Source organism: Acinonyx jubatus, chromosome D2, assembly GCF_027475565.1.
Source record: "Acinonyx jubatus isolate Ajub_Pintada_27869175 chromosome D2, VMU_Ajub_asm_v1.0, whole genome shotgun sequence".
In the NCBI taxonomy this organism is placed as follows: Eukaryota; Metazoa; Chordata; class Mammalia; order Carnivora; family Felidae; genus Acinonyx; species Acinonyx jubatus.
Genome location: NC_069393.1, coordinates 30,510,189 through 30,533,952, shown reverse-complemented (window position 1 = coordinate 30,533,952; position 23,764 = coordinate 30,510,189). Strand labels below are relative to the sequence as shown.

General features: G+C 54.3%; 1 protein-coding gene across 6 annotated transcripts in view; it reads right to left on the bottom strand.

Annotated features, from left to right (window-relative positions):
• The window catches only part of ADAMTS14 (ADAM metallopeptidase with thrombospondin type 1 motif 14), an 82,301-nt gene that overhangs the window by 2,986 nt on the left and 55,551 nt on the right, over positions 1 to 23,764 (bottom strand). For 5 of the 6 annotated variants that reach the window (XM_053207067.1, XM_053207068.1, XM_053207069.1 and 2 more), the window contains 11 exons: positions 23,429 to 23,577; positions 21,411 to 21,586; positions 18,808 to 18,941; positions 18,300 to 18,423; positions 17,218 to 17,298; positions 11,564 to 11,727; positions 9,981 to 10,149; positions 9,365 to 9,497; positions 7,431 to 7,638; positions 3,133 to 3,262; positions 2,895 to 3,005 (listed from right to left, as the gene is read on the bottom strand). In XM_053207067.1, coding sequence (XP_053063042.1) covers positions 2,895 to 3,005; positions 3,133 to 3,262; positions 7,431 to 7,638; positions 9,365 to 9,497; positions 9,981 to 10,149; positions 11,564 to 11,727; positions 17,218 to 17,298; positions 18,300 to 18,423; positions 18,808 to 18,941; positions 21,411 to 21,586; positions 23,429 to 23,577 — 1,579 coding nt within the window. Of the gene's footprint in view, positions 1 to 2,894; positions 3,006 to 3,132; positions 3,509 to 7,430; positions 7,639 to 9,364; positions 9,498 to 9,980; positions 10,150 to 11,563; positions 11,728 to 17,217; positions 17,299 to 18,299; positions 18,424 to 18,807; positions 18,942 to 21,410; positions 21,587 to 23,428; positions 23,578 to 23,764 lie in introns of those variants that run through there. The other variant, XR_008292039.1, reaches the window with a different exon arrangement.

Sequence of the window (23,764 nt, the reverse complement as noted above, 5' to 3'; positions counted from 1 at the left end):
CAATGCCAATTCTCAGGCCCCATCCAGACCTACCGAGTCAGAAGTTCTGGGTGTGGGGCTTAGTTCTGCATTTCAACAAAACCTTCAAGTGACTCCAATGCGTGGACCAATCTGAGAACCACGGGCCTACATCAGTAGTCGTCAGATGTGGCTGCTAAGTGGAATCCCCCAGGGGCTTTCCAAATAGGCACTGCGCACCTCCCACGCCTGGGGAGACTGGACGGCCAGTGTGGCCTGGGTGCTGGGTGGTTCTGACCTGCAGCAAAGCTTGGAAACCCTGCTCTCAATGAAGTAGGAATCCTGGTCCCCTCCCAATCCACCCAAAGGAACTGATCCACGCGGGCCAGGGCCAGGCAAATGCCCAGGTAATCCACACTTGGGACAAGCCGAGGCAACATGCTGCCACCCGTCAACACACATTTGGAACACTAAGCCCTCCACCGATAAATCTGGAATCAAGCAGATCTGGGTTCCAACTGAGGCTCCACCACTGAAAAAGTGTGAGCCCTTGGGCAAGCCACTGAAGCTCTCCAACCCTCAGTCTCCTCTCCTATAAAATGGGGATAATGCTAGACACTTACCAATGAACAATAACATTATGATTGTAAATAACATTTATAAAGTTCCTGGCATATAGGGGTGCCCACTGCATAACTTTCATTTGCTTTGGTTCAGATATCTAAAAATCGTTTTGTGTTTCTGTGATAATTCCAGGTAGGTCTCTCCAGACAATGTGAAGGCAGGAACTTTGCTTTCTGCTAATTTTCTCTCTCTCTGTGTGTGTGTGTGTGTGTGTGTGTGTGTGTTTAGGGACGGGGCAGAGGGTTGGGAGCTGGTTTAGGGCAACAGGAAAATTAGGAAAAAAAAAAAAGGAAAGGAAAGCCAGTGGCCTCTAGATGGCGCCAGAATTCTAGGACCAGAATCAGAGCCGACCCTTTGCTCCTGGACAGAAAAGGGAAGGATATCTGGCACTTGTGCAGCCTGGGTCTCAGAACAGGGGCAGAGCAGCAGCCAGGCCTGGAGCCAGAAGATCCTCTGTGGACATCGAGTGAGATGATTGATGAGCTGAGCTCAGAGAGGTTTAGGGATCTGCACATGGTCACATAGCCAGTTGGTCCTCCAGCTAGAATTTACAGTCTGTGATTTTTCTGCTACTTGTCTTGTCAGACCCTGGTCCTTGAGAAGATGAAGTAGGAAAAGAGAGAGAGAAAGAATCTAGGAAGGAAGTATATGGCCTGGTATATAGCAGATGCTCAGTTAACATTAATGGATGGATGGATAGGTAGATGGATGGATGGATACATGGATGGTGGATGACAGATGATGGATGGATGAATGGATGGATGGATGGATGGGTAGATGGATGGATGGATGGATGGATACATGGATGACAGATGATGGATGATGGATGGATGGATGGATGGGTAGATGGATGGATGGATGCATACATAGATGACGGATGATGGATGATGGATGGATGGATGGATGGGTAGATGGACGGATGGATGGATGGATACATGGATGACAGATGATGGATGATGGATGGATGGATGGATGGATGGGTAGATGGATGGATGGATGCATACATAGATGACGGATGATGGATGATGGATGGATGGATGGATGGGTAGATGGACGGATGGATGGATGGATACATGGATGACAGATGATGGATGATGGATGGATGGATGGATGGATGGGTAGATGGATGGATGGATGCATACATAGATGACGGATGATGGATGATGGATGGATGGATGGATGGGTAGATGGACGGATGGATGGATGGATACATGGATGACAGATGATGGATGATGGATGGATGGATGGATGGATGGATGGGTAGATGGATGGATGGATGCATACATAGATGACGGATGATGGATAATGGATGGATGGATGGATGGATGGATACATGGATGACAGATGATGGATGATGGATGGATGGATGGATGGATGGATGGGTAGATGGATGGATGGATGGATGAATGGATGGGTAGATGGATGGATGGATGCATACATAGATGACGGATGATGGATGATGGATGGATGGATGGATGGATGGATACATGGATAACAGATGATGGATGATGGATGGATGGATGGATGGATACATGGATGACAGATGACGAATGATGGATGGATGGGTAGATGGATGGATGGATGGATGGATACATGGATGACAGATGATGGATGATGGATGGATGGATGGATGGATGGGTAGATGGATGGATGGATGCATACATGGATGACAGATGATGGATGGATGGATGGATGGATGGATGGATGGATAGAGAGATGGGTAGATGGATGGATAGATGGGAGGATGGACTAACTGGCTCCTGATCATGAGGCAGAGAGAAAGTACTACCACCATTTTTGTTATCTGACAGCTAGGCAGGAGTGCATGCATTATCTCATTTAATTCAACAACCCTACGAAGACAGCTCAGATCTACAATTGCTTATCCCAAAACCTTGAAACCAGATATGACTGATAATTCAGAACTTCTGAGGTTAGAAAAGTAATATTCATATCATAGAACATCTGTCATAAGGAGTGGGATATCCCCTTATAACTACAGCAATGTTTCTGTAGCAAAAGAATCATTGATCTCTTGTTGGGTCAGGCCAGGCTCTGCTGCGAAATGAGTCTGCACCGAATTTAGGGCACCACTTGCAGCTTTCAACATTTTGGAATCGCAGGTAAGGGACTGTGGACCCGTATGGGTAGCACCCCCCAGCCCACAGCTGAGGGATCTGAGGCTCCAGGAGGCTGAGGTCACATGGACAGCCTGGAAACTCGGGCTGTTCCACTGCATGGCCTGTGCTTGCGACATGGCGACCACTGGAAGGTTTGGGCTGGGGGTTGGGTCCAGATAGATACACACTTACTTGATAATATCTTGTTCATGGGATGTAGGGGCCCAGACTGTGGCACCCACTGTCCTTCTGGGGTCACAAGTTCCCGAATGTCAGCTTTCGCTGTAGAGTTCTGGAGATTGCCTGTGAGTGGGGACAAGCAGTTCTAGCACTGGGGATTTCTAGGGGGCAAGGATGCAAGCTGGGCTGGGCTTCAGGTCTAGGCCGGAGGAGCTGGGCCTGCCCCCCTCCCCCATCCTATCCAGCTCACCTCCACAGGGGGGAAGGCTGCAGACCTGGACAGTGTCTGGCTTCTCCCCCTCACACTGCCCAAGACTGTTGGCGTTGGTCCGGCACACGACCTGCCGCTGCTGGATGCCCTCCCCGCAGGTGGCGGAGCACTGTCTCGGGAAGGCCGGGGCCCGGTCAAGCCACAGTGGCCGGGGAGGGGTAGGTGGAGAGACAAGAGGGAGGGAGCAGTGAGCTCCAGAGTCTAGCCAATGCCCAGGACGGAAAGGTACGGAGGAGGGCCCCGCGTTTCTACTGGCCAGAGGGATATGCAAGGACCGCTCCAAGTAGCCTCAGGAGGACAGAACACCAGCTGTCCGTATTCCTGTGCCAGGCGAATGGCCGAACCTTCCTGTCACCTACGTGGTTAACCCTGGTTCAGGAGGGGACCTCCAGAACCCCATTCCAGCACTTTTGCCTGTGTCTACCGTGTCCGGCCTGTGCCTGGGTCCTTAGATATTTTGTGGATCATTCTGGCAAACTCCCCTATTGTGATCCACCAGCCTGAGGGACCTGAAGTAGGTCCACTTACTTGATGATATCTTAATAATGGGATGTAAGCGGGGGCGCCTGGGTGGCTCAGTCGGTTGGTCGTCCGTCTTCAGTTCAGGTCATGATCTCACGGTCAGTGAGTTCAAGCCCTGCGTGGGCTCTGTGCTGACAGCTCAGAGCCTGGAACCTGCTTCCGATTCTGTGTCTCCCTCTCTCTCTGCCCCTCCTCCCTCACACTCTGTCTCTCTCTCGCTCTCAAAAATAAATAAACATTAAATTTTTTTTTTTTAATAATGGGATGTAAGGACCCGGATTGTGACACTTGCTAAACTGAGAGACCTGGGTGACAGGGTCGCTATGAACCCCTTTAGCTCTGACATTCGGTGACTCTGTGCCTCAACATACCAAAACTCAGCTGGCAGAGGCATGTTCACAAGTGTCTTCTGGGGCACCTGGGTGGCTCAGTCGGTTAAGCGTCTGACGCTTGATTTCGGCTCAGGTCACACATGATCTCACGGTTCGTGGGTTTGAGCCCCGTGTCGGGCACTCCGCTGACAGCATGGAAACTGCTGCTTAGGATTTTCTCTCTCTCCCTTTCTCTCTGCCCCTCCCCAGCTCATGCACTCTCTCTCTCTCTCCCTCAAAATAAATAAACTTTAAAAAAAAAGTGTCTCCTGGGGTGCCTGGGTGGCTCAGTCAGTTAAGCATCTGACTTCGGCTCAGGTCATGATCTCAAGGTTCGTGGGTTCGAGCCCCGCGTGGGCTCTGTGCTGACAGCTCAGAGCCTGGAACCTGCTTCAGATTCTCTCTCTCTCTCTCTCTCTCTCTCTCTCTCTGTGCCCCCCCCCATTCACACTCTGTCTCTCAAAAAAAAAAAAAAAATAAAACATAAAAAAAAAAAAAAGCATCTTCTTCCCCAAAAGGGAAAGGTGTGGGCACAAAGGAGCCGGAGGCAAACAGTTTGCAGGGCCTGCTGCGCACGTCACTCCCAGGCCTCGCCTCCTCTGAGAGACGGGGGCTGGTGGCGGGGGCTCCCCAAAAGCAAGGCTGCACCATGTGACCAGGCCACAGGACGGGGGAGAGGCCACAGAAATGTACTTCTCCTGCTGGGCCCGAGGGAGACACGAGCGTTAAGGGCCACACAAACCATGGGACTGGATGGCTCCTCCCCCAAGGATGAATAATGCCAACAGCTCCTGAACGCTCTGTCGGTCTCACAGGGGCAACAGTCTTCCACCACCTGTCACCTCACTGCCAGTGTTACCTAAGGGCCCTTTGTGGGCCAGCAGTCTTCTGTTTTATATTCAAACAAATAAAGCTGTGTGTTGAGGAGAAGAAAACAAAATCTGCCTACATTGTGCGGGGATTTGGGGTATTTAAAAATACTCTTCCTTATGCAATATTCTAAGCATCCAGAAAAGTATGAGGAAGCTGGTCACGAAAGCCTGTTCACATACCGCCAGCAGCTTGAATATATCAGCATTCTGGCAGATTTTCAAATACTGTGTTGTGCCTCTTTAAACTTTACGTGCATGGTATCTCATTGGAAGTGATCTGCCTTCATATTTCAGTGCTTTTTCTTACCTATTTCTCTGAGGTTTATCCACATTGGTAAGTATACTTCAAGCTTTTATTGTATGACCAGACCATGATTTTTTTTTGATATTTTTAAAATATTTACTTATTTTTGAGAGAGAGAGACAGAGACAGAGACAGAGACAGAGACAGGGAGAGTAGGGGAGGGGCAGAAAGAGAAGGAGACACAGAATCCAAAGCAGCTCCAGGCTCTGAGCTGTCAGCACAGAGCCCCACGCGGGGCTCGAACTCATGAACCGTGAGATCATGACCTGAGCCGAAGTCGGACGCTTAACCGACTGAGCCACCCAGGCGCCCCTATTTTAACCATTTGTAAGTGCATAGTTCAGTGACATTAAGTACATCCACAATGTTGTACAACCATCACCACCTCCACGTCCAGAACTTTCTCCTTCTTCCTAAGCTGAAACCCTGTCCCCATTAAACACGGACTCCCCATGCCCTCTCCTCCAGCCCCAAGCACCCACCACCCTTCTTTCTGTCTCTATAAACCTGACCACTCTTGGTAAGTGGAATCATACAGCATTTATCATTTTGTGTCTGGCTGATTTCACTTAGCATAATGCCTTCAAGGGTCACAGCAAATGAATTTTTTATTAAAAAAATTTTTAGGGGTGCCTGGGTGGCTCAGTCGGTTAAGCGTCTGACTTCGACCCAGGTCATGATCTCACAGTGTGTGGGTTCGAGCCCCGCATCAGGCTCTGTGCTGACAGCGCAGAGCCTGGAGCCTGTCTCAGATTCTGTGTCTCCCTCTCTCTCTGCCCCTCCTCCACTCGCACTCTGTGTCCCTCTGTCTCAAAAATAAACATTAAAAAAATTTTTTTTAAATTGTTTTAATGTTTATTTATTTTTGAGAGAGAGAGAGAGAGAGAGAGAGAGACAGAGTGTGAGCAGGGGAGGGGCAGAGAGAGAGAGGGAGACACAGAATCCAAAGCAGGTTCCAGGCTCCGAGCTGTCAGCCCAGAGCCCGACGCGGGGCTTGAACCCACAAACCTTGAGATCATGACCTGAGCCAAAGTTGGACGCTTAACCGACTGAGCCACCCAGGCACCCTTCAAATGAATTTTTTAGAAAAAACTGAAGACAAAAATTTCCCTGTAGCCACTTCAAGGGCCCAGGCAGGAGCACTTGGACTGGCTATTCCACAGCCTTCTTATTATCTCCTCTTTCCTACCCTGGCCTCCCAGTAGTGAACTTTCTACAGAGCTGCTAGGTGACCTTTAAACCTGGAATCAGGGCTTGGAACATCTGCATTAAAACCCTTCAACAGCTTCTCACTGCTCGTAGAATACATTCTTTTTCAAGTCTGTCTTTATTTATTTCGAGAGAGCACAAGCAGAGGAGGGGCAGAGAGAGAGAGACAGAATCCTGAGCAGGCTCCCTGCTGTCAGCACAGAGCGACGCAGGGCTCAAACTCACTGTGAGATCATGACCTGAGCCGAAATCAAGACTCAGATGCTTAACTGACTGAGCCACCTAGAAGCCCCACTTGGAATACATTGTAACTTTTCACAAAGCTCTGCACGACGGATTCCTGCCTGCCTCTCTGTCATCCTGTCCCTTCCATTCAGCTCCAGTCCCACTCTCCTTTGGTTTCTGGAACACGGCAAGGGTCTTCCTGTGGCTCAGCCTTCAAGTCTCAACACAAACGTCACCTCCTCAGGGAGGTCCTCCCAGATACATTACCCCCATTTACTTCCGCACAGCTCCAACCGCCATCTGTAAATGCTTCTGTTAGCGGTTTAGGTCTCTCTCATTGGACTGTAAGTTACATGAGGACAAGTCGGTGATGGATTCCAGGCATTCCTAGCACAGCGTGCCTGGCACGTAGTTGGCATTTGGTAAATATTTCTTGAATGCAAGAAAGTGCTTCAGTTTGCTCACCTGTATCACGGGGGCCTTAACCCATGCCTCCTAGTTCTGACCCAGTTCTAGGTCAGAGCACATAGTGAATGAATATAAAGGCCTAGCCCAGGCCCATGGCCCGGCACACATAGGAGCTCTTGGACTCAGTTTTGAGAAAATTCAGATCAGATCAGATCAGAGGTGGGGAGGGAAATTCAGGCGGAGATTCTCTGCCACCAGGGAGCACCACATCTCTTAGTAGCTCCCTACCCCGACCCACCTTTTCCCGGACTCCCCAGAGAAGGTGGCCACTGGCTCAGCCCCTCCCACCCTCTGAGAACAACTCACCTGGGACCAGGCTCCCGTGCGCCACTGGGCTGGGCAGGGCACGCGGAGGCAGGGCCGCCGGGCCTCGGGCCGATCCCCAGGGCAGGCCTTGGCCGGCATGGCCTTGTGGGTCCCGTTGGAGAGGGGCAGCAAGCACTGAACCCCCCGGGTCTGCACCCCCAGCTTCCCACAGCTCCGGCTGCAGGCACCCCACTCTTCCATCACCCACCTAGAGACAGACAAAACAGAAGGTGAAGGAGAGGCGGGACTATGGGGACGCTTCCTCCCAGGGTCTCTCCCACCCCCTGAATCGCTGCGGGCAGGAGCTGGCAAGTGGGTCTGAGCTTCAGAATGCTGGGAGCCAAGACAACCGTCCACGGGCTCTGCAGCTGCCATAAGGGGGGTCACCTATGATCTCCTCTGCTTCCTCATCTGAAAAATGCACGGGTATGATGCACCTTTACATCTGGCACCCTGCATGTCCGCAGGCAAGTTATGAACATCAGAATTCTTTTCAGCACTGCGTAAATACTGGAGTGTGGACAGGTACTGTCCTAGGTGCTGAGATACAGCACGAGATTCATGGCTGGTAGAGTTGAACCCCCACCCCTGGGGCTCTTGGGACAGTTAAAGGACGTGTATACTTAAAAGCACTTGGCAGAGTGCACGCATGCAGTAGGCATGTAATAAAGACAGGCACTGTTACTATCGCCGTCAGCACCTGCATAGTTTTGGTGCCAATCAGCTAAGCTGGTGGTCTCCCACCGTCTTTTGGCCACGGAGCAGCTTCCAAGAGCACCGTAAGCAGATACCACTGGATGAATTAGACAAAGACGAAAATGGCTCTGGTGGGGTGGCGGGAGGGGCGGCCACAACCCACTCCCCTCTCAGGTTCCTGAGACATCTTGTAGCGAATGAGGGCTCTCTCGGCCAACCCCTTCCTTTAAAAGACAAAAAAGGCCCCAAACTTCGTTTGGCATTTTACGGATGAGAAGCTGGGGGCAGGGGGTGGGGGGTGGGGGCGGGCGGTGACGTGCCCAGGACCACAGCCGCGTCAGCGCCGCGTGCTCTGTGGCCACAGACGTTGGCGGAGACAGTGGCCGGCATGCCGTGTGAAGGGGGAGCGTGGAGCACTGAGGGGCAGGGGATCCCGCCTGGGCCAGGCACGGAGAGGCCACGGTGGACTCTGCACTGATCCCCAGCTCCTGTCCTGGCCCTGAGGTCCCTCCAGCCTCAGGGAGCAGAGCTGCCGTGAATCAGCCAGGCCGAGTTAGACGGCTCGGACCCCAGAAGATTCCTGGGGAGGCAGGAAAGTGGACTGGGTGCTCTGCCTGGGGCCGGAGAGGTGCTGGGGCCATCTCTGTGATGGGCTCAAGGCCACACCTCGACTTCCCAAAAAGTCATAGCTCTTCTCCTCCGCGAAGCCCCCTCCAAATAAGCCCAAGAACATGATCTTGTGCCCAAATGAGCCTGTCTCCTCAGGTCAGGGAACCCACTCAGGGGCTAGACTATGGGTGGGGGCCGCCGGACAGCATCCTGGCCTATGCCCCGGCATCTAGAAGCACTGAGATCGACTTCACCTCAACGTCCCCTCGGATCATCGAGGGAAAGCTGTGTCCCCAAAGTGGGCCTCTGTTTCCCCATCTGTAAAAGAATGCTGGAAGGGGCAGAACAAAGGAAGCATTGTCCTTCTTCTGGGAGCGGAAGTTAATCCGCAAACCCCACAGGGGGACAGACGGGGGCGGATGCGGCCAGACCGGCAAGGAGGGCAGCACTGGCCACGGACGGAGTCCGGTGTGTGGGCTGCTCTGCTCAGGGAGTCCCGGGTGCAGAGGCCGTGACCCTGGACACTCAGGGCCAGAGGAAGCAGCCCCTCCTCCCCGGCCCAGGGCTACGAGAGAGTCAGTGACGCCCATGGGAAGGGGTCAGGCTCCTGGCCGTCCCCGGACACTCACGCAGGCTGGGCACACGGGTGCTGGTTGCAGCGCCGGCGGATGGGCTTGGGCCTCTTCCTGTGGTCACACAGGTGCCGCTGGACCATGTGGTGGTCTCGCCGGCGCCGGCAGCCGTATTTGGTGAACTGGATCCCTGGGGGGAGGACAGGCTGACTTGGGCCAGGTCCCGCCAGGCCCCCGCCGCTCCGCTGGGTCTCAGGGACGGCATGCTCTGGAGGGCCCGTGCCTCCCCCGTGCCTTTGCACCCCTCTTGCCCAAGTCTCTTTCTGAGGAAGCCTTCCTTGGCCAGCCCATCTCATGTGTCCCTGATGTCGTGCCAGCGGTGCAGGGGCTGGGGTGGGGGAGGCACCTGGCTCTGCACGGCTGCCTCCCTGCATAGCGGGGGAGCCCTTACAGGGTGCAGGCCTTGCCCCGGTGCTGCTCCCCCACTCCCAGCCCCATCCCCAAGGCTCTGGCCAGGCAGGTGCCACACCCGAGAGATCTTTAAGGGGAAGCGGAGGCACGAGCTATGGACACATCAGGTGGAGATAGTGTTGGCCCCCAGCCACTCCTACTCCTCCCCTGCAAAGCCCTAGGCTGCCCCACGAGGCAGCCAGATGGCTGGGCAGGCCCATACCTCCTCCGCAGGCCTTGGTGCAGGGGGCCCAGCTCTTGAGCGCCCACTCGTAGGTGTCCGTCTCCTCCAGGAGCACGTTGTTGCTCCCAATTAGGGGCAGCAAGTCTTCATGGATGATGTACTTGTAGGCCAGGCTGCTGCGGGGGCCACCCTCAGCTGGGGGGAGCACCTGAGGGGAGACAGAGCAGGTGGCACAGGACTGGAGAGCAGAGAAGCAGGGCCAGCATGGAGGGGACAGGGAGGAGGGGGTCAAAGGAAAGGATGTGGGGTCAGCACCGAGCACAGCCTGGGAGACCATTCAGACCAGCAGCCACGCAGCAAATTCAGGCTAAGCAGCAGGAACAGCCTGCGTGCTCACCTGGGATCATTTTCCTCCCAGACATAAGTCCTCAAGAGGACAGGGACCGTGTCTGCTGGTCTGTCTTGCTTACCAGGGCATCTGCACTACCTGACTCTGGTATGGCCAGGTCTATAGGACTCTGATCAGATATAAGATGGTCTGTAAGCCTCTGATCAGATATATGGTTGCAAATACCTTCTCCCATTCTGCTCAGCTTGTCTTCTCACTGTCTTCACGATGTCTTTCCAATGTACGAAGGTCCTCAATTTCCATGAAGACCAGTTTACCTATTTTTCTTTTGTTGCTCATGCTTCTGGTATCATAAGATGCAAGGTCAGGAGATTCTGCCCTCTATTTTCTCTAAGAGTTCTATGGTTTTAGCTCTCTTACTTGGATATTTGATCTGGTTTGAGCTTGTTGTATACGGAGTGAGGTAGGGGTTCAACTTCATCCTTTTACATGTGGCTATCCAGTTGTCCCAGCACCATTAGGTGAAGAGATTATTCTTTGCCCATTGAATGGGTCTTGGTACCCTCAATCATTGGCATAGGTGTATGGGTGGCCAGTACGTATAAGGTGAATAGAAAATACATGCAGAGTGAAATAATACACTGACATCAATAGGCTTCAGACCCTGCCCTCTAGGACCTCCCCGACTAGTGACGGTCGCACCAGGAAAGAAGCCTGTCCAAGCTCTCCCTGGCATGAATCAGCCAGTGTCAGGAGCACCACAGACAAAGCCCCTCCTGGTCTGAGCTCATGCATTAATAATCCCTGCTCCATAAGCCCCGGTCTATGGCCTAGGAAGAGGGGGTGTGGGAAGAGGTGGACCCCAGCAAGGACAGTGACCGCATCCCCCTCTCCGGAGGCTGGCAGCGTGAGCTGGCACCCCCCAGTCACTTGCAGGCAATGCCATAATGCAAGCGGACATTGGATGACGCCAGGGCAACAGTGGGAACCAACACAGGTGCCTCCTCTCATTCCCAGGCCCTGTTTCTGATGCTGTGTGATGGACAACAGACTCCCTCTCATAGCAAGACAACCATTTCTTTCTCCCTCCTCATGTGTGTCCTGCCAGCCTTTGTGCACAGAGGGCATCTAGGCCTTGGCCTTGGCCAGGCTGCTAAAGACACTGCAACACTGCTTCCGACGGGGCTGCGCTGGCTCAACAGTGAAGACTGGGGAGACTGGGCTGGGGCAGCAAGGGGGTGGGCAGGGGCCACCGTACAGGGTGGGGGCTCACCAGGACGGCGATGGCTTCGGGCAGGGGCCCACTGGTCTTGAGGCTTTCCTTGGCGTCCTCCACCACATACTCCCACTCCAGGCCCATTGCAGTAAAGGTCCGGCTCATTGCTTCCTTGCCCTTGGGGTTGAGGATGAAGCTGCCTGTGACCTGGTTCTTCACCGCTGGCCATGGGGAGAGGGTCACACAGATTTCTATTCCCCTCCACAGGAACACTAGCCAGACCTCCTTCTGGGGCTTCGAGACCTTCCTATTGGATCCCCTGGGGCTCCCTATGACCTGTCACCCCTTTCCACCAGAACCTTCCTCAGTCAGATGAGTCACTGCACCGGCTGCACACAGCACCCCTGCCTCTAGACCCTGGCACACCCATTCCTCCCACCGTCTTCCCTTCTTCCTGTCTGACCAATCTTCACTCCTATGGAAGGCTCAGCACAATGTTCCCCTCCTCCAGGAAGGCTTCTTTTCTTTAAAAAAAAAAAAAAAAGTAAGTTTTCCTTTTATGTATGTATTTTTTTATTTTTAAAAGAGAAAGGGAGAAAGTGGGGTAGGGGCAGAGAGAAAGGGAGACAAAGAATCCCAAGCAGGCTCCATGCTGTCAGCACAGAGCCCAATGCGGGGCTCGAACCCACGAGAGATCACGACCTGAGCCGAAACCAAGAGTCAGACGCTGAATCAACTAAGCCACCCAGGCGCCCCCAGGAAGCCTTCTTTGATTGCCCAGTCCTCAGGGACTTGCCCTCCCTTCTACAGCAGAGCACGAGGCTAAAAACACAGGCCCTGGCACCAGATTGATCTGGGGAAGTTACTTAGCCACCCTGTGCTGCCTCAGTTTCGCCATCTGTAAAATGGGAATGCTAATCATCCGTAGCTCATAGGGCTGCAGCCACATGAGGATAATCGCAGTACCCCCCCTCCCACCTATCCACTATGGGGTCCTTGGGACAATTAAAGGAGTCCATAGATGTAAAGAACTAGGCAGAGTGCGTGGCATGCAGCTGGCATTCAATAAATGGGAGGCACTATGACTGCCATCAGAACAGGGCCCGAGTGTTAGCACTGGTGCCTGTCTCCCCCACAGCCTGTCAGTGTATCTCCTCCGTCTTGGTGTCCTTGGGGCCTGGCACAGAGCGAGTCTTAGAAACACCTGTAAATGTCCACCCCTTAAAGTCCCGCTGAGTGAGTAACCCGTAACTTGTTATCGAAAGGTGTCGGGTGGCAGCTGGGTGGGAGGTGTGCAGGTGCAGACGGCCTGGCAGAGGCCCCTGCGTCACAGCCTTGGCCGCCCTGGAGCAGGCTGGTGAAGGGCTGCAGCCTCGGACCCGAGCCCCTCAGCCCAGGTGGGGGAGCAAAGGCTCTGGAGCCCTGGGGTGTCCCCACCTGGTGCCGACAAAAACCATCCAGGGTAATGACGAGACCATAAGAGCCAACGATTCAGAGCACTCACCATGCACTGGTCACTCTGGCGCCCGCCTCGGCGGAATCCTCACACACATCCCAAGGTTGGTGCTATTATTGCCCCAGAAGGGGACCTAGAGACCCGCGAGGGGCAAAGGTGTCTCCTGGACACACAGAGCGCTGGTGGCCCAGCCGTCTGGAGGACCGGCCTCCCTGCTGAGCGAGAGGAGAGATGCCCCTCATCTCTCGATGCCTGATCCCTCTCTGCCCCCAGAATCGCCAGACCTGGAGCCAGAGCCGGGCCCGGCCTCAAGTCTCCCCACGGCTCTGTCTGCTACCCTCTCAGCAGCCGCCGTCCCCAGCCCTGGCTGTACACCCTCCGGTGGGCTGCGTGAACCTCTGAGTCCTGGCCCTACCGCTGACCCCACTCTGGACCCTGAGCATACCCCAGCCTCGTTTCACTGTGCTTCCCTTCATCGTGCTTCACAGAGTCTGCATTGTTTACAAACGGAAGATCTGCAGCAGCCCTGCGCCGAGCGAGTCTATTGGTGCCTTGTTTCTGACGGCATTTGCTCACGTTGGGTCTCTGGGTCACAGTTTGGAAATTCTCGCAGTATTTCCAACTTTTTCACGATTATTAAATTTGTCACGGTGCCCTGTGACCAGTGATCTTTGATGTCACTATTGCAAATGTTCGGGGACACCATGAACCCCACTTATTTAAGACAGCACACTTGGGGCGTCTGGGTGGCTCAGTCGGTTAAGCGTCCGACTTCAGCTCAGGTCGTGATCTCACAGTCTGTGAGTTCGAGGCCCACGTCGGGCTCTGTGCTGACAGCTCGGAGCCTGGAGCCTGCTTCAGATTCTGTATCTCCCTCTCTTTCTGCCCCTTCCCTGCTCATGCTCTGTCTCTCTCTGTCTCAAAAATAAATAAAAACATTTTTTAAAAAATTAAAAAAAAAAAGACAGTAAACGTAACGGATACATGTGTGTGTTCGGATTGCTCCCCGATCGACCATCTCTGTCCCTCTCCTCGGGCCTCTCTGTTCCCGCAGACACAACACTATTGAAATCAAGTCAGTTAATGACCCTGCAATGGCCTTTAAGCGTCCAAGGAAAAGGAAGAGTCACATGTTTCTCACTTTAAATCTAAAGCTAGAAATGATTAAGCTTAGTGCAGAAGGCATGTCAAAAGCCAAGATGGGCGAAAAGCCAGGCCTCTTGTGCCAAACGGTCAGCCAAGTTGGGAAGGCAAAGGAAAAGTTCTTGAAGGAAATTGAAAGTGCTACTCCAGGGGGGCCTGGGGCGGGGTGGGGGGGGGCAGCGCTCAGTCGGTTAAACAGCCAACTTCGGCTCAGGTCATGATCTCGCAGTTTGTGGGTTCGAGCCCCGTGTCAGGCTCTGTGCTGACAGCTCAGAGCCTGGAGCCTGCTTCCGATTGTGTGTCTCCCTCTCTCTCTGCCCCTCCCCCATTTGCGCTCTCTTTCTCTAAAAAATAAACATTGAAAAAAATAAAAAAAAAAAAGATCAAACCAGCCACAACATTCCCTTAAGCCAAAGCCTAACGTGGAGCAAGGCCCTAACTCTCTTCAGTTCTATGGAGGCTGAGAGAGGAAGAGGAAGAGAGCGAGGAAGCTGCAGACAAAAGTTCGAAGATAGCAGAGGTTGGAGAAAAGAAGCCATAAAAGCACAAGGTGAAGGAAGCAGCAGGTGCTGATGTCGAAACTGCAGCAAGTTTTCCAGGAGATCCAGCTAAGATAATTCACGAAGGTCACTACAAACAACAGATTTTCGATGTAGATGAGACAGCCTTCTGTTGGAAGGAGATGCCATCTAGAACTTTCACGGCTAGGGAGGAGTGTCCGTGGACTGTCCCGAGGCCTACGTAAGGTAATGGATGACAAGTGCCAGCTCGAGGCCTGGCACACGGTAGATATTAACAGCATGGTTCTCTTCCCTTGACTTCCTTTCAAAGAATCAAAGCCCCCAAATTCCAGGAGAGTCTAACGAGCTTGGACGGGGCCTTGGCTTTCACTGCCAAGACGGCCACCTGTCCTGGATGTCTCCAGAGAGCACTCACATACCATTTCAGGCACGTGCACAGACACACGCTCACTCTCAATACGTGCAGCTTGCACATTTCCACGGCGGGCTTGCCGCATACCTCACAACTGTGCAATCACACAGTGCGTGCCAATGTCAGGTTTCCGTCCCACTTCCCTCCCCGCCCAGCTCCTGGGAGTTCTAACCCTCCAGGGAACTCATGGGTGAGCGTGCCCACACTGAACCTGCCCTGGGTTCTAGAAGCCTCTGCCCCGACCCCCATGGAAGCCCGGCTGCAGCCTCCACGGAGCACTCCTCGCTGCCAGCAGACAGAGGAGCTAGATGTCCACAGACAGGGGTGGGGGCTGGGAGGAGTGGGAGGGCTGGCTGGGGAGGCCCCAGGGGCTGCTAGTATTATGGAATCGTCTGAATCATCCGTAGGGGTGTAGCAGGAGGAGCGTCTGCAAGCTCCTCCCTCTTCTGGAGTCAGCGGCCCTTTTCTCCTTGCCCCCTCCCCTCCCTTCCCCTGGCCCCTGTTCTGGCACAATCCCCCGGAGCCAGACAGGCAAGTGGGCAGGGAGCTGGCCAAGCCAAGCCCTCCTGACTCATACCCATACAGAGTGGGGCTGTGGGCAAGGGCCCGGGGCTGGGAGACAGGAGAGCCTGGCGCAGACTGGCTCACCGCGTGGGGGAATCAGGGTACACAGAGGGCCCACAATCCACTGTGGACCTCAGTTTCCCCCTGTGCTTCTTGTCTATTTGCACTACACCCTCTCAGGCGCCTTCCGGAGCAGGTTATAGGGCGTATTCTGCAGGGGGTGCAAGTTTCCCAGGAGGTTTTCACACGTTTTCTGTCATGGTGATGGTAATCTAAAAATACGAATATCGGCATTTTTGGAATACATGAGCCTGCCCAGAGATGTTACGTTTTGCATTCACGTCCATGAAGAGGTGGTGACATGCGGTGTGGCCTGGTGAGCACAGTCGACTCGAGGGGCCTCTGGGACATGCTAAGTAAGGCCCGGCAACACCATGGCACCCATGCCCTCTGCTTACGTGTTTTCAATTGAGATGTAATTCACGTACACGCACTCAGCCTTTGCAAGTGTGCAATTCACTGACTACTGGACCACTGCCCGATTCCAAGACCCTTCATCACGCCCATTTGCAGATGCCCCCATCCCCCTCCCACCGGCCCCTGACCACCACTAAGCTACTCTCTCGTGTCCACGGATTTGCCCGCCCTGGACATGTTCATTTCTTAACCACCGACTTGGTTTCAGCACAAACAGAACAAAGCAAACAAGTAAGCACAAAAATCTCTCCCCTTACGTTAATGTTCTCAATTTGAATTCTGTCGATTTCTTTTGGGGCCAGAATTTTTCATCTCTCTTGGCTTTAGAGTTGTGTAACTCTTGTAAGTAGTGCCTCAGTGACTGTGTTTATGGGTCATCAGATAAGAAGGATTTAAGGGTCTGTGTGTCAGACTGGCTGCAAATTCCTCCTCTTCCTATGTGCAGGCCTCTTTGCACTGGGACTCTACTGCACTTCCCACCAAGAGATCGTCTGTTTCTACAGCTTGAGTCTGGGCTTGGCCATGACACCTGCTTGGGCCGACGGGATGCTACAAAGCATGACACAAGTAGAGACCTGGAAAGTGTTTGCACGCTGGGGCTTGCCTGCTCTTGCCTCCACTGAGGACCATGTGACAGACCACATGAATAATCCCAGGCTAGCCCGCCAGGGACGCGGCCCTGTCACCCCCATCACCCCAGCTGACAGCCAGTACCAACAACACCTACAGCCCCACCAGATGCTGCATTCGCACGAGTTGAGTCCAGGCACAGGAGTAGAAGTAGCTCCAGCTGGGCCCAGCCCAACCTCATGGCCCACAGAACCATGAGCTAACACAAACACTTGTTAGAAACCGTAAAGTTTGGGGATGGGATGTTAGACAAGCAAAAGTTGACGGATACATTCTATGAAAACGGTTTTCTTTTGCGTACAACAGATGGACCGTGGCTGCCCTGGGGAAGGAAACTGATCCTGGAGGGCAGACGTGGGAGGGGGAATCTTCACTGGATCCCCATTCACACCTTCTGACATTCGAAGCATGGAACAGGTTGTCTACTCAGCCTAAGTTTAAAAAAATGTTTCTAAGGGTTCCCTGCATTAGACTACTCTCCTCTGCCCTCCCAGCTCCCCATACTCACCAATGTGGTGGGGAACCTTCTCCAGCTCCTCGATCTGGATGTGCCTGGCACCCGCCGGGATCTGGACCAGTTTGAGAGCTCCTGCCACAGAGCAGGATCCGGAAAAACCGTGAGCATCTTGAGCTGGTGGCCCCACTGCCCAGCACACCCCGTCACCCCCTCCCCCTGCACGTGCCCAAGAACCTGTTTCCTCATCTGTACAATAGGAAGGGGGGACCCTTGCCCACAAGGTGCCGAGAGGTTCAAATGAGATGCTATGGCTTAAAATGCCCTAAAAACTCTAAGGGCTGTGGCGGGGGGGGGGGGGGGGAGAGTATGCAGACACTTTGTTGCTACAATTTTCCACTTTCTTGAGCCTACTTTTCTCTCCTGATGTTCCCCCCCACCTTTCTTCTCATACCTTGAGCCACCATCACGGCTGCCCTGGGCCCCATGGCCCTCCCAATCCCAGGCCTGGAAACAAACCCCTCTCGAAGCCACCAACTTTCTCCCCACAAGGAGAGATGAGGCAAAGCTATGACAGTGCCAAAGGGGAAATGGATCTAATTCTTCCTAGAGTGTAAAGGACTAATATCTGGCCCTTTTCAACAGCCAAGTGTGGTCAGATGGAAGGTAGGGAGGGAAGTCAAGGAACTCAAGGTACCAGGAGTTGAAAAGGAGGCACCACAAGTTGACCAAAAAATGGAGAGAGAGGGGAGAGAGGGAAAAAAAATTCCAGTCCAGTCTGGGCCACATCCTCAGATGTGTCTGAGCTCTCACTCCCACAATAGCCCCAGGGCCAAAGAGATGGCTGAGTTCCTATCACAGCGCACTGGCCAGCAGAAAAATTCTTCTGAAGTCCTAGGCCCGAATGCAGGCAGCGCTCACTGGCAGAGGCTGCGGCCAGCTGCAGCTTCTGACTCAGTGGCCTGGGGCAGCCCAGGAAGGTCTGGAGGCAGGCTCTGGGTGCCTTCTCCCCTCCCCCGCCCTGAACCGTGGCCCAGCAGAGGAGGGATCGCTTGCCCAAGGGACTCGGGCTCAAGGGCCCCTGCTGGGCCAGAACCCCAGCCACTCCTGGTCATCTCCCAGCCCCAGCCTCTCACCTGCCTTCTTGGAAGCCTTGCCCAGTGTCCCCTTCACGGTCCTGCAGTGAGAGTTGTCGCCGCCACAGACACCGCACTTGTCATCTGCCTTCATGGACCCCACCTCCTTGTCACAGCCAACGGGCTGACGCCAGAGGGGGGGTCAGAGGATAAGGCTCCCGTGCTCCCCACCCCCACCCCCCACCCCAGGCCGGCAGCCCCTGGTTCCCTCCCCAGTCCCCAGGCCCCACGAGTTGACCCTGAACCCAGAGGCATTCCTGGACACGTCACTGCCACAAACTCGCCATGTGACACGGGCAGGTCTTAAACCTGGCCATTCCTCTTCCCTCGAATGGGCTGGGCAATAACCCCCTTCTAGGATCCCAGGGTTATGTTGAGGACCAAGGGTGTCATGGGTGGGGAAGGCGAGGAGATGCCTGTCTCCCTAGGGCCCAGGAGAAGCGGGCAGTATAGCCCTCTGGTCTCCCCAGGCAGGCAGAAGGTGGGTGGCCCGGAGCAGGGAACCCACCACACATTCGCCGCGGGCACAGACGCTGTATGGGTCCCGGTAGCTGCAGCGGGTCCCGTCGTGGACCACCTGGTTCATGAAGACCACATCCCCTGTGTCCTCCGACTGGCAGATCAGCTCACACTTCTGGGCATCTGTGGAGAAAGGGACCGTGCTGCATTCCCAGCTGTGCTCGGAGAAAGCGGGCTGGCCCAGAAGGACATCAGCACATGTCCCAAGCGGGAAACTCCTGGGCCAGCTCTGGGCAGTGGGGGGGAGCACTGAGTATGGGGCTGGGACTTACAATCCCTGCCATGTCACCTATGAGCCTAGTGACCCTGGACAAATCAGCTGACCTCTCGGAGTCTCCGTTCCTTATTTATTATCCCTGATCAATAAAACGCCACATCAGGATGCTAAATAAAATCAAGTGATAAAATAATAGTAATGGCCATAATAATAAGCCAATATATAGTGAATGCTTACCATGTACCAAATACTTCCAAAACCTTTACATACTCTTTTTTTTTTTTTTAAGTAGGCTCCACGTCCAATGTGGGGCTTGAACTCACGATCCCGAGATCAACAGTCACGTGCTCTACTGACTGAGTCAGCCAGGTGCCCCTACACACTCTTGATGCACGACCTCAAATTTTTTGTGTGACTTAACTCATTTAACCTTTTCAGTAAGTTCTAGGAAGCAAGTTCTAGCATTCTAGAGGAGGAGACCAAGGACCAGAGAGGTTAAGAAAGTTGCCCAAGGCCACACAGCCACACACTGAGAACCAACTCCAGGATTCTAAACAAGGTAGTCTGGCTTGAGTCCCACACTGACCTCTACATACACTTCAGCAGTCTCATGTATAACAGTGTATCTCAACATGGTTGCAAACATCAGGACACCCTGTGAGAGTAAAGCAGGGCCGTAGCTGGGTTTGGGTTTATAAAACAAAGTTGCAGTGAGAGCGAAAGGAGGCCCTTCCTAGTTCTAACAGTTAATTGTTCTCTTTCCCATCTGGGCTATTGATGTCCTTAAAAAGAAGGTTCCAAAAAACATAACATATAAACACTTGCTGTGTTTCTTAGAAAAAGGGAAGTTGGAGCTTAGCTAACTTTCTGGAATTTGTCTAAAAGTCCTGGGAAAGCCCAAAGCCCAGCTGCCCCATGGGCCTTGAAGCCCATTCTTCTAGAGGCTTGTTTGGATCTGAATGGATCTGCAAGGCTTTCAAAGCGAGCCACCCCCTTAGCCAAACTTCTCAGCAACCAAATGGCTCCCGCCCCTTGTCCCTGGGCTCCTAGGATACATCTTGCCCCAGTACTCAGGGCTCAAGTTCAGAGCCACAGCATCCAATACCACTTTGAACTTCACACACAGGTAGGACCCTGACCAGTACGCCCCAGGCAGGCAGGCAGCCATGGAAGCCAGCGGACAGTGGCGAGCTCCCCAGAATGGGAGGAATTCAAAGCAGAGGGAAAATGCTCTCTGCGATCATATTCTGGAGAGGTCTGTGCACCGGTGGGCAATGGAGAGGCCTCTAATGTCCCTTCTAATCTGAAGACTGTCATTCTAAATGTCAGCTGAATTGCCCTGCAATTAATACTTTGGAACAGGGGCTAAAAGAGGCAGCCCTGGGCTCAGGAGAGGAAAGGCTGCTCTAGTCGGTGCCATCGGAGGCTGAGGGCTGTGTGGTGGGGGGTGAGCATCTGTCCATCAAAGGACCATGGACAGGCTGGCAGGGGAGGTGAACACAGAGGACAGTTAAGGGCCCTTCCAGCATAAAGGCTCTAAGAGGCCGTGAATCCCACCCCTTCACTGGTATCTTGCTGCCACTATAAGAGCCGTCAGTGGAAAGGCTCCAAAGCAGACAGGCACTGGCTACGTCTGTCCCAGAGCAGCCTGGAGGGATTCCGTATGAGGATCCCTGGCCACAGGCTCCCATCTGTGTGCCTCTTCAATCATTTTCATTAGCTGCTGAAACAGTAGCACAGTCAGTAAAACCTAAAACTATGGTATCTAACGGGACGGGGGCTCTCAGCAAAGCCAGGGCACTTGTACCTGTATAGAGCCTTCCCGTACAGGTAAGGGACCCGTGTGAGAGGCACCAACCCCAACAGCCAACACTGCTGTCAGCCACAACAGCACCTCTGAGTGAAATGTCCCTGGTTCAAAGGGCACCTGGGGGGGTGGGGGTGGGTTCAGTCAGTTGAGCGCCCGACTTCGGCTCAGGTCATGATCTCACGGTTTGTGGGTTTGAGCCCCACATCGGGCTCCACACTGACAGCATGCAGCCCACTTGGGATTCTCTCTTTCCCTCTCTCTGCCCCTCCTCACCCCCTTACTTTTTCTCTCTCTCAAAAATAAATAAACTTAAAAAAGAAAAAAAGAAAAGAAAAGACATGCCCCGGTTCCAGATCGTTTCCCCGCCAGGGAACAGTCCTCATAAGCCTACACATCAGGGATGGCTTTAAGGAGGACTGTGGCCCAAAGACAAGGGCCTGCACAAAGGCGGCCAGCCGGCCGACTGTCCTCCACCATCCCTCCACCTCCACTGGTGGCCCCAGGCACGGGAGGCCCACCTAGCAGATGCCCAAGGACATGGCGGATGGGGGGGGGGGGCACTCACCATCTTCTGGCTCGTAGGGGATCCAGCTGTGCTTGGCGTCCCGGTGGATGTAATAAGAGTTGCGCCTCGCACACTGCTGGGCCCGGAAGTCCTCGTGGGGCCCCGGGCACTCCTCGCTGTTGCACACCTGGTACTGGAACATGGGCCCTGAGCACAGGCGGCCTCCGTAGGCTGGGCTGGGGCAGGCAGAGAGACCCGGTGACCTTGCCGGGGGAAGGCTGGGGAGGGCCAGGCTTCCCGCGTGGCCCCCAGGGGCAGCTCGGCCTTCTAGGGGAACATAAAGCAGCTGCTCGAACGTAAACTAGAGGGCTGCTCGTGGTGGGGGCTGCCATGCTCAGAGCCCTTCCAGATTCTTCTCGCTCCACCCCTGGGGCATATGCCACCTGTTCCCCTGTGTGTTGGCACGAGGGGCGGTGGGGGAGCTGAGAAGCACGGAGCCAGGGATGAGCAACCCTCTCCAATCGGGCTGGAAGAGAAACCAGTCTCATTTATCTCTGTGTACCCTTCGAACCATGACTCACGGCCTGACATACCACGGGGGCACTCCCTCCCAAGGTGCCCCCGCGAGTTCCCATCTGCACCCGCTTCGCATCCTAATAAACTAAGCAGTGGTAAAAACAGACTTGGGTCCCGAATGAGAAGGCCTGGCTAGGTCTAACCCCACGTCCCGCCTATGCAAATCTTGGGCAAGTCACTTCGTCCCGCTGAGCCTTAATTTCCTCTTTAAAGGTGGGACCCGGATACCTCTTCGTCCACCTACCTCCTGGTGTGTCGGTGAGGAATAAATAAGAAATGGCCTATGACGTACTCTGTACTGTCTGCCATCATGTTAAGAGGACTGGGTAGCGTTACGGATGCCAAGCGTCCAGGCGTAGGTGACCGCGGCTCTGCTCCCGGACGCTGGGGCATCACGGGGGTTCGTGCACCCAAGCGCTCAGCCTTCTACCTGGCACGGAGCAAGTGCTCGATACATGGTAATAACTGTAACAGCAGCTGTCATCCGTTAGTGCTTAATCTGGGCTGGGCACAGCGCTGAATTCTTTCACTTAAGCCTCGTAAAATAAAAATAGTTCTTATCACAGCGGAGTTTGAAAGAGGGCAGCTCTGATGGAGGGGATAACCATCCACCTGGAAGGTGTTTTACTCGGAGTGGGCGCCACAGGGCCCTGCTCCAACCCCGGCTCTCCCCCCACCGACGGGTGGAAGTTACGGGGCAGGCCGTTTGGCTCCTGTTTGCAAAAGGTCAGCACAGCCGTCTGACACAGGAATAGGCTCCTCTGGGCGGTAGTGAGCTTCCCATCCCTGGAGGTAAACGGCCGAGTGTGAAGGACCCCTCCTGAGGATGCGAGGGAGGGTGGCCAACACTGAGCCACAGCATCCAGGGGGCCTGCTGTTCAGCGGAGTCTCGGCGTCCCTGGTCCCCGGAGCCCGCTGACCCACACGGCCGCGTGTGACCCACACCGCCAGCCCTCATCTCGCCCGAGGCTGTTCTGAGCAGCCTGGGAAAGGCAGGCCATGGCCAGCTGGCCCTCGGAAGTTCCAAAACCATGGGAGGGATCCCCATAGAGGGGCAAAAGGGGAGAAACAGACCGGTCCCCCAGAATGTTGGATTTACTGGGACAGTGAAAGGCAGGAGTTGATGTCAAGTTTTGCTTCCTGGGGTAGAAGGCTACTGAGCATTTAGATCAGTGTTTTCTCAAAGCTTAGCCAAAGGATCCGGGTCACGGGCAGGCTTGTGAAACTGGGGGAATCTTTGGGCCCACCCAGAGTCTTCTGCACGTGAGAGTCTGAGAATCACCGGTTCAGACCTAATCTCAGCCTGATGGGAGATGTCAGGCCCGGGTGGAAGTGATGTGGCCCCCCCAAACAATTTTGGGTCCCCACCATCAGGATACAGGCACCTGCAGGGTCCTTCTCTCTAGTGTCCTGGCCCTCGGTGCCTTCCTCACCCAGCCCCTCCTCAGGCCTAGGGAGGGAGGGGGTCCCCTGCCCTGCCCACCTCAGCCAAGAGCACTCACGGGGGATTGTCACAGCTCCGGCTCCGGGATCGAACGCCACCCCCGCATGACCGTGAACATGACCCGAACTTGGTCCAGGAGCTCCAGCCTCCATCCTGGCCGTAAGTCTGCTCTGGCGACTTCCAGATGCAGTGACCTTTGAAGCACCACTGGGATGGAGCAGAGGGAATGAGGTTACCCTGGGCACCCCGCCCCCCTGCTGCCTAGCCTGCTAGGAAGGGTGCCCGACTGCGCACATGGCACAGCTGGTGGGTGCCACAGGTGAGCCCAGAGAAAGGGACATTAAGAGTACAAGGGTGACAGAATCCCACCCACACCGCAAGCCAAGTGACCTCC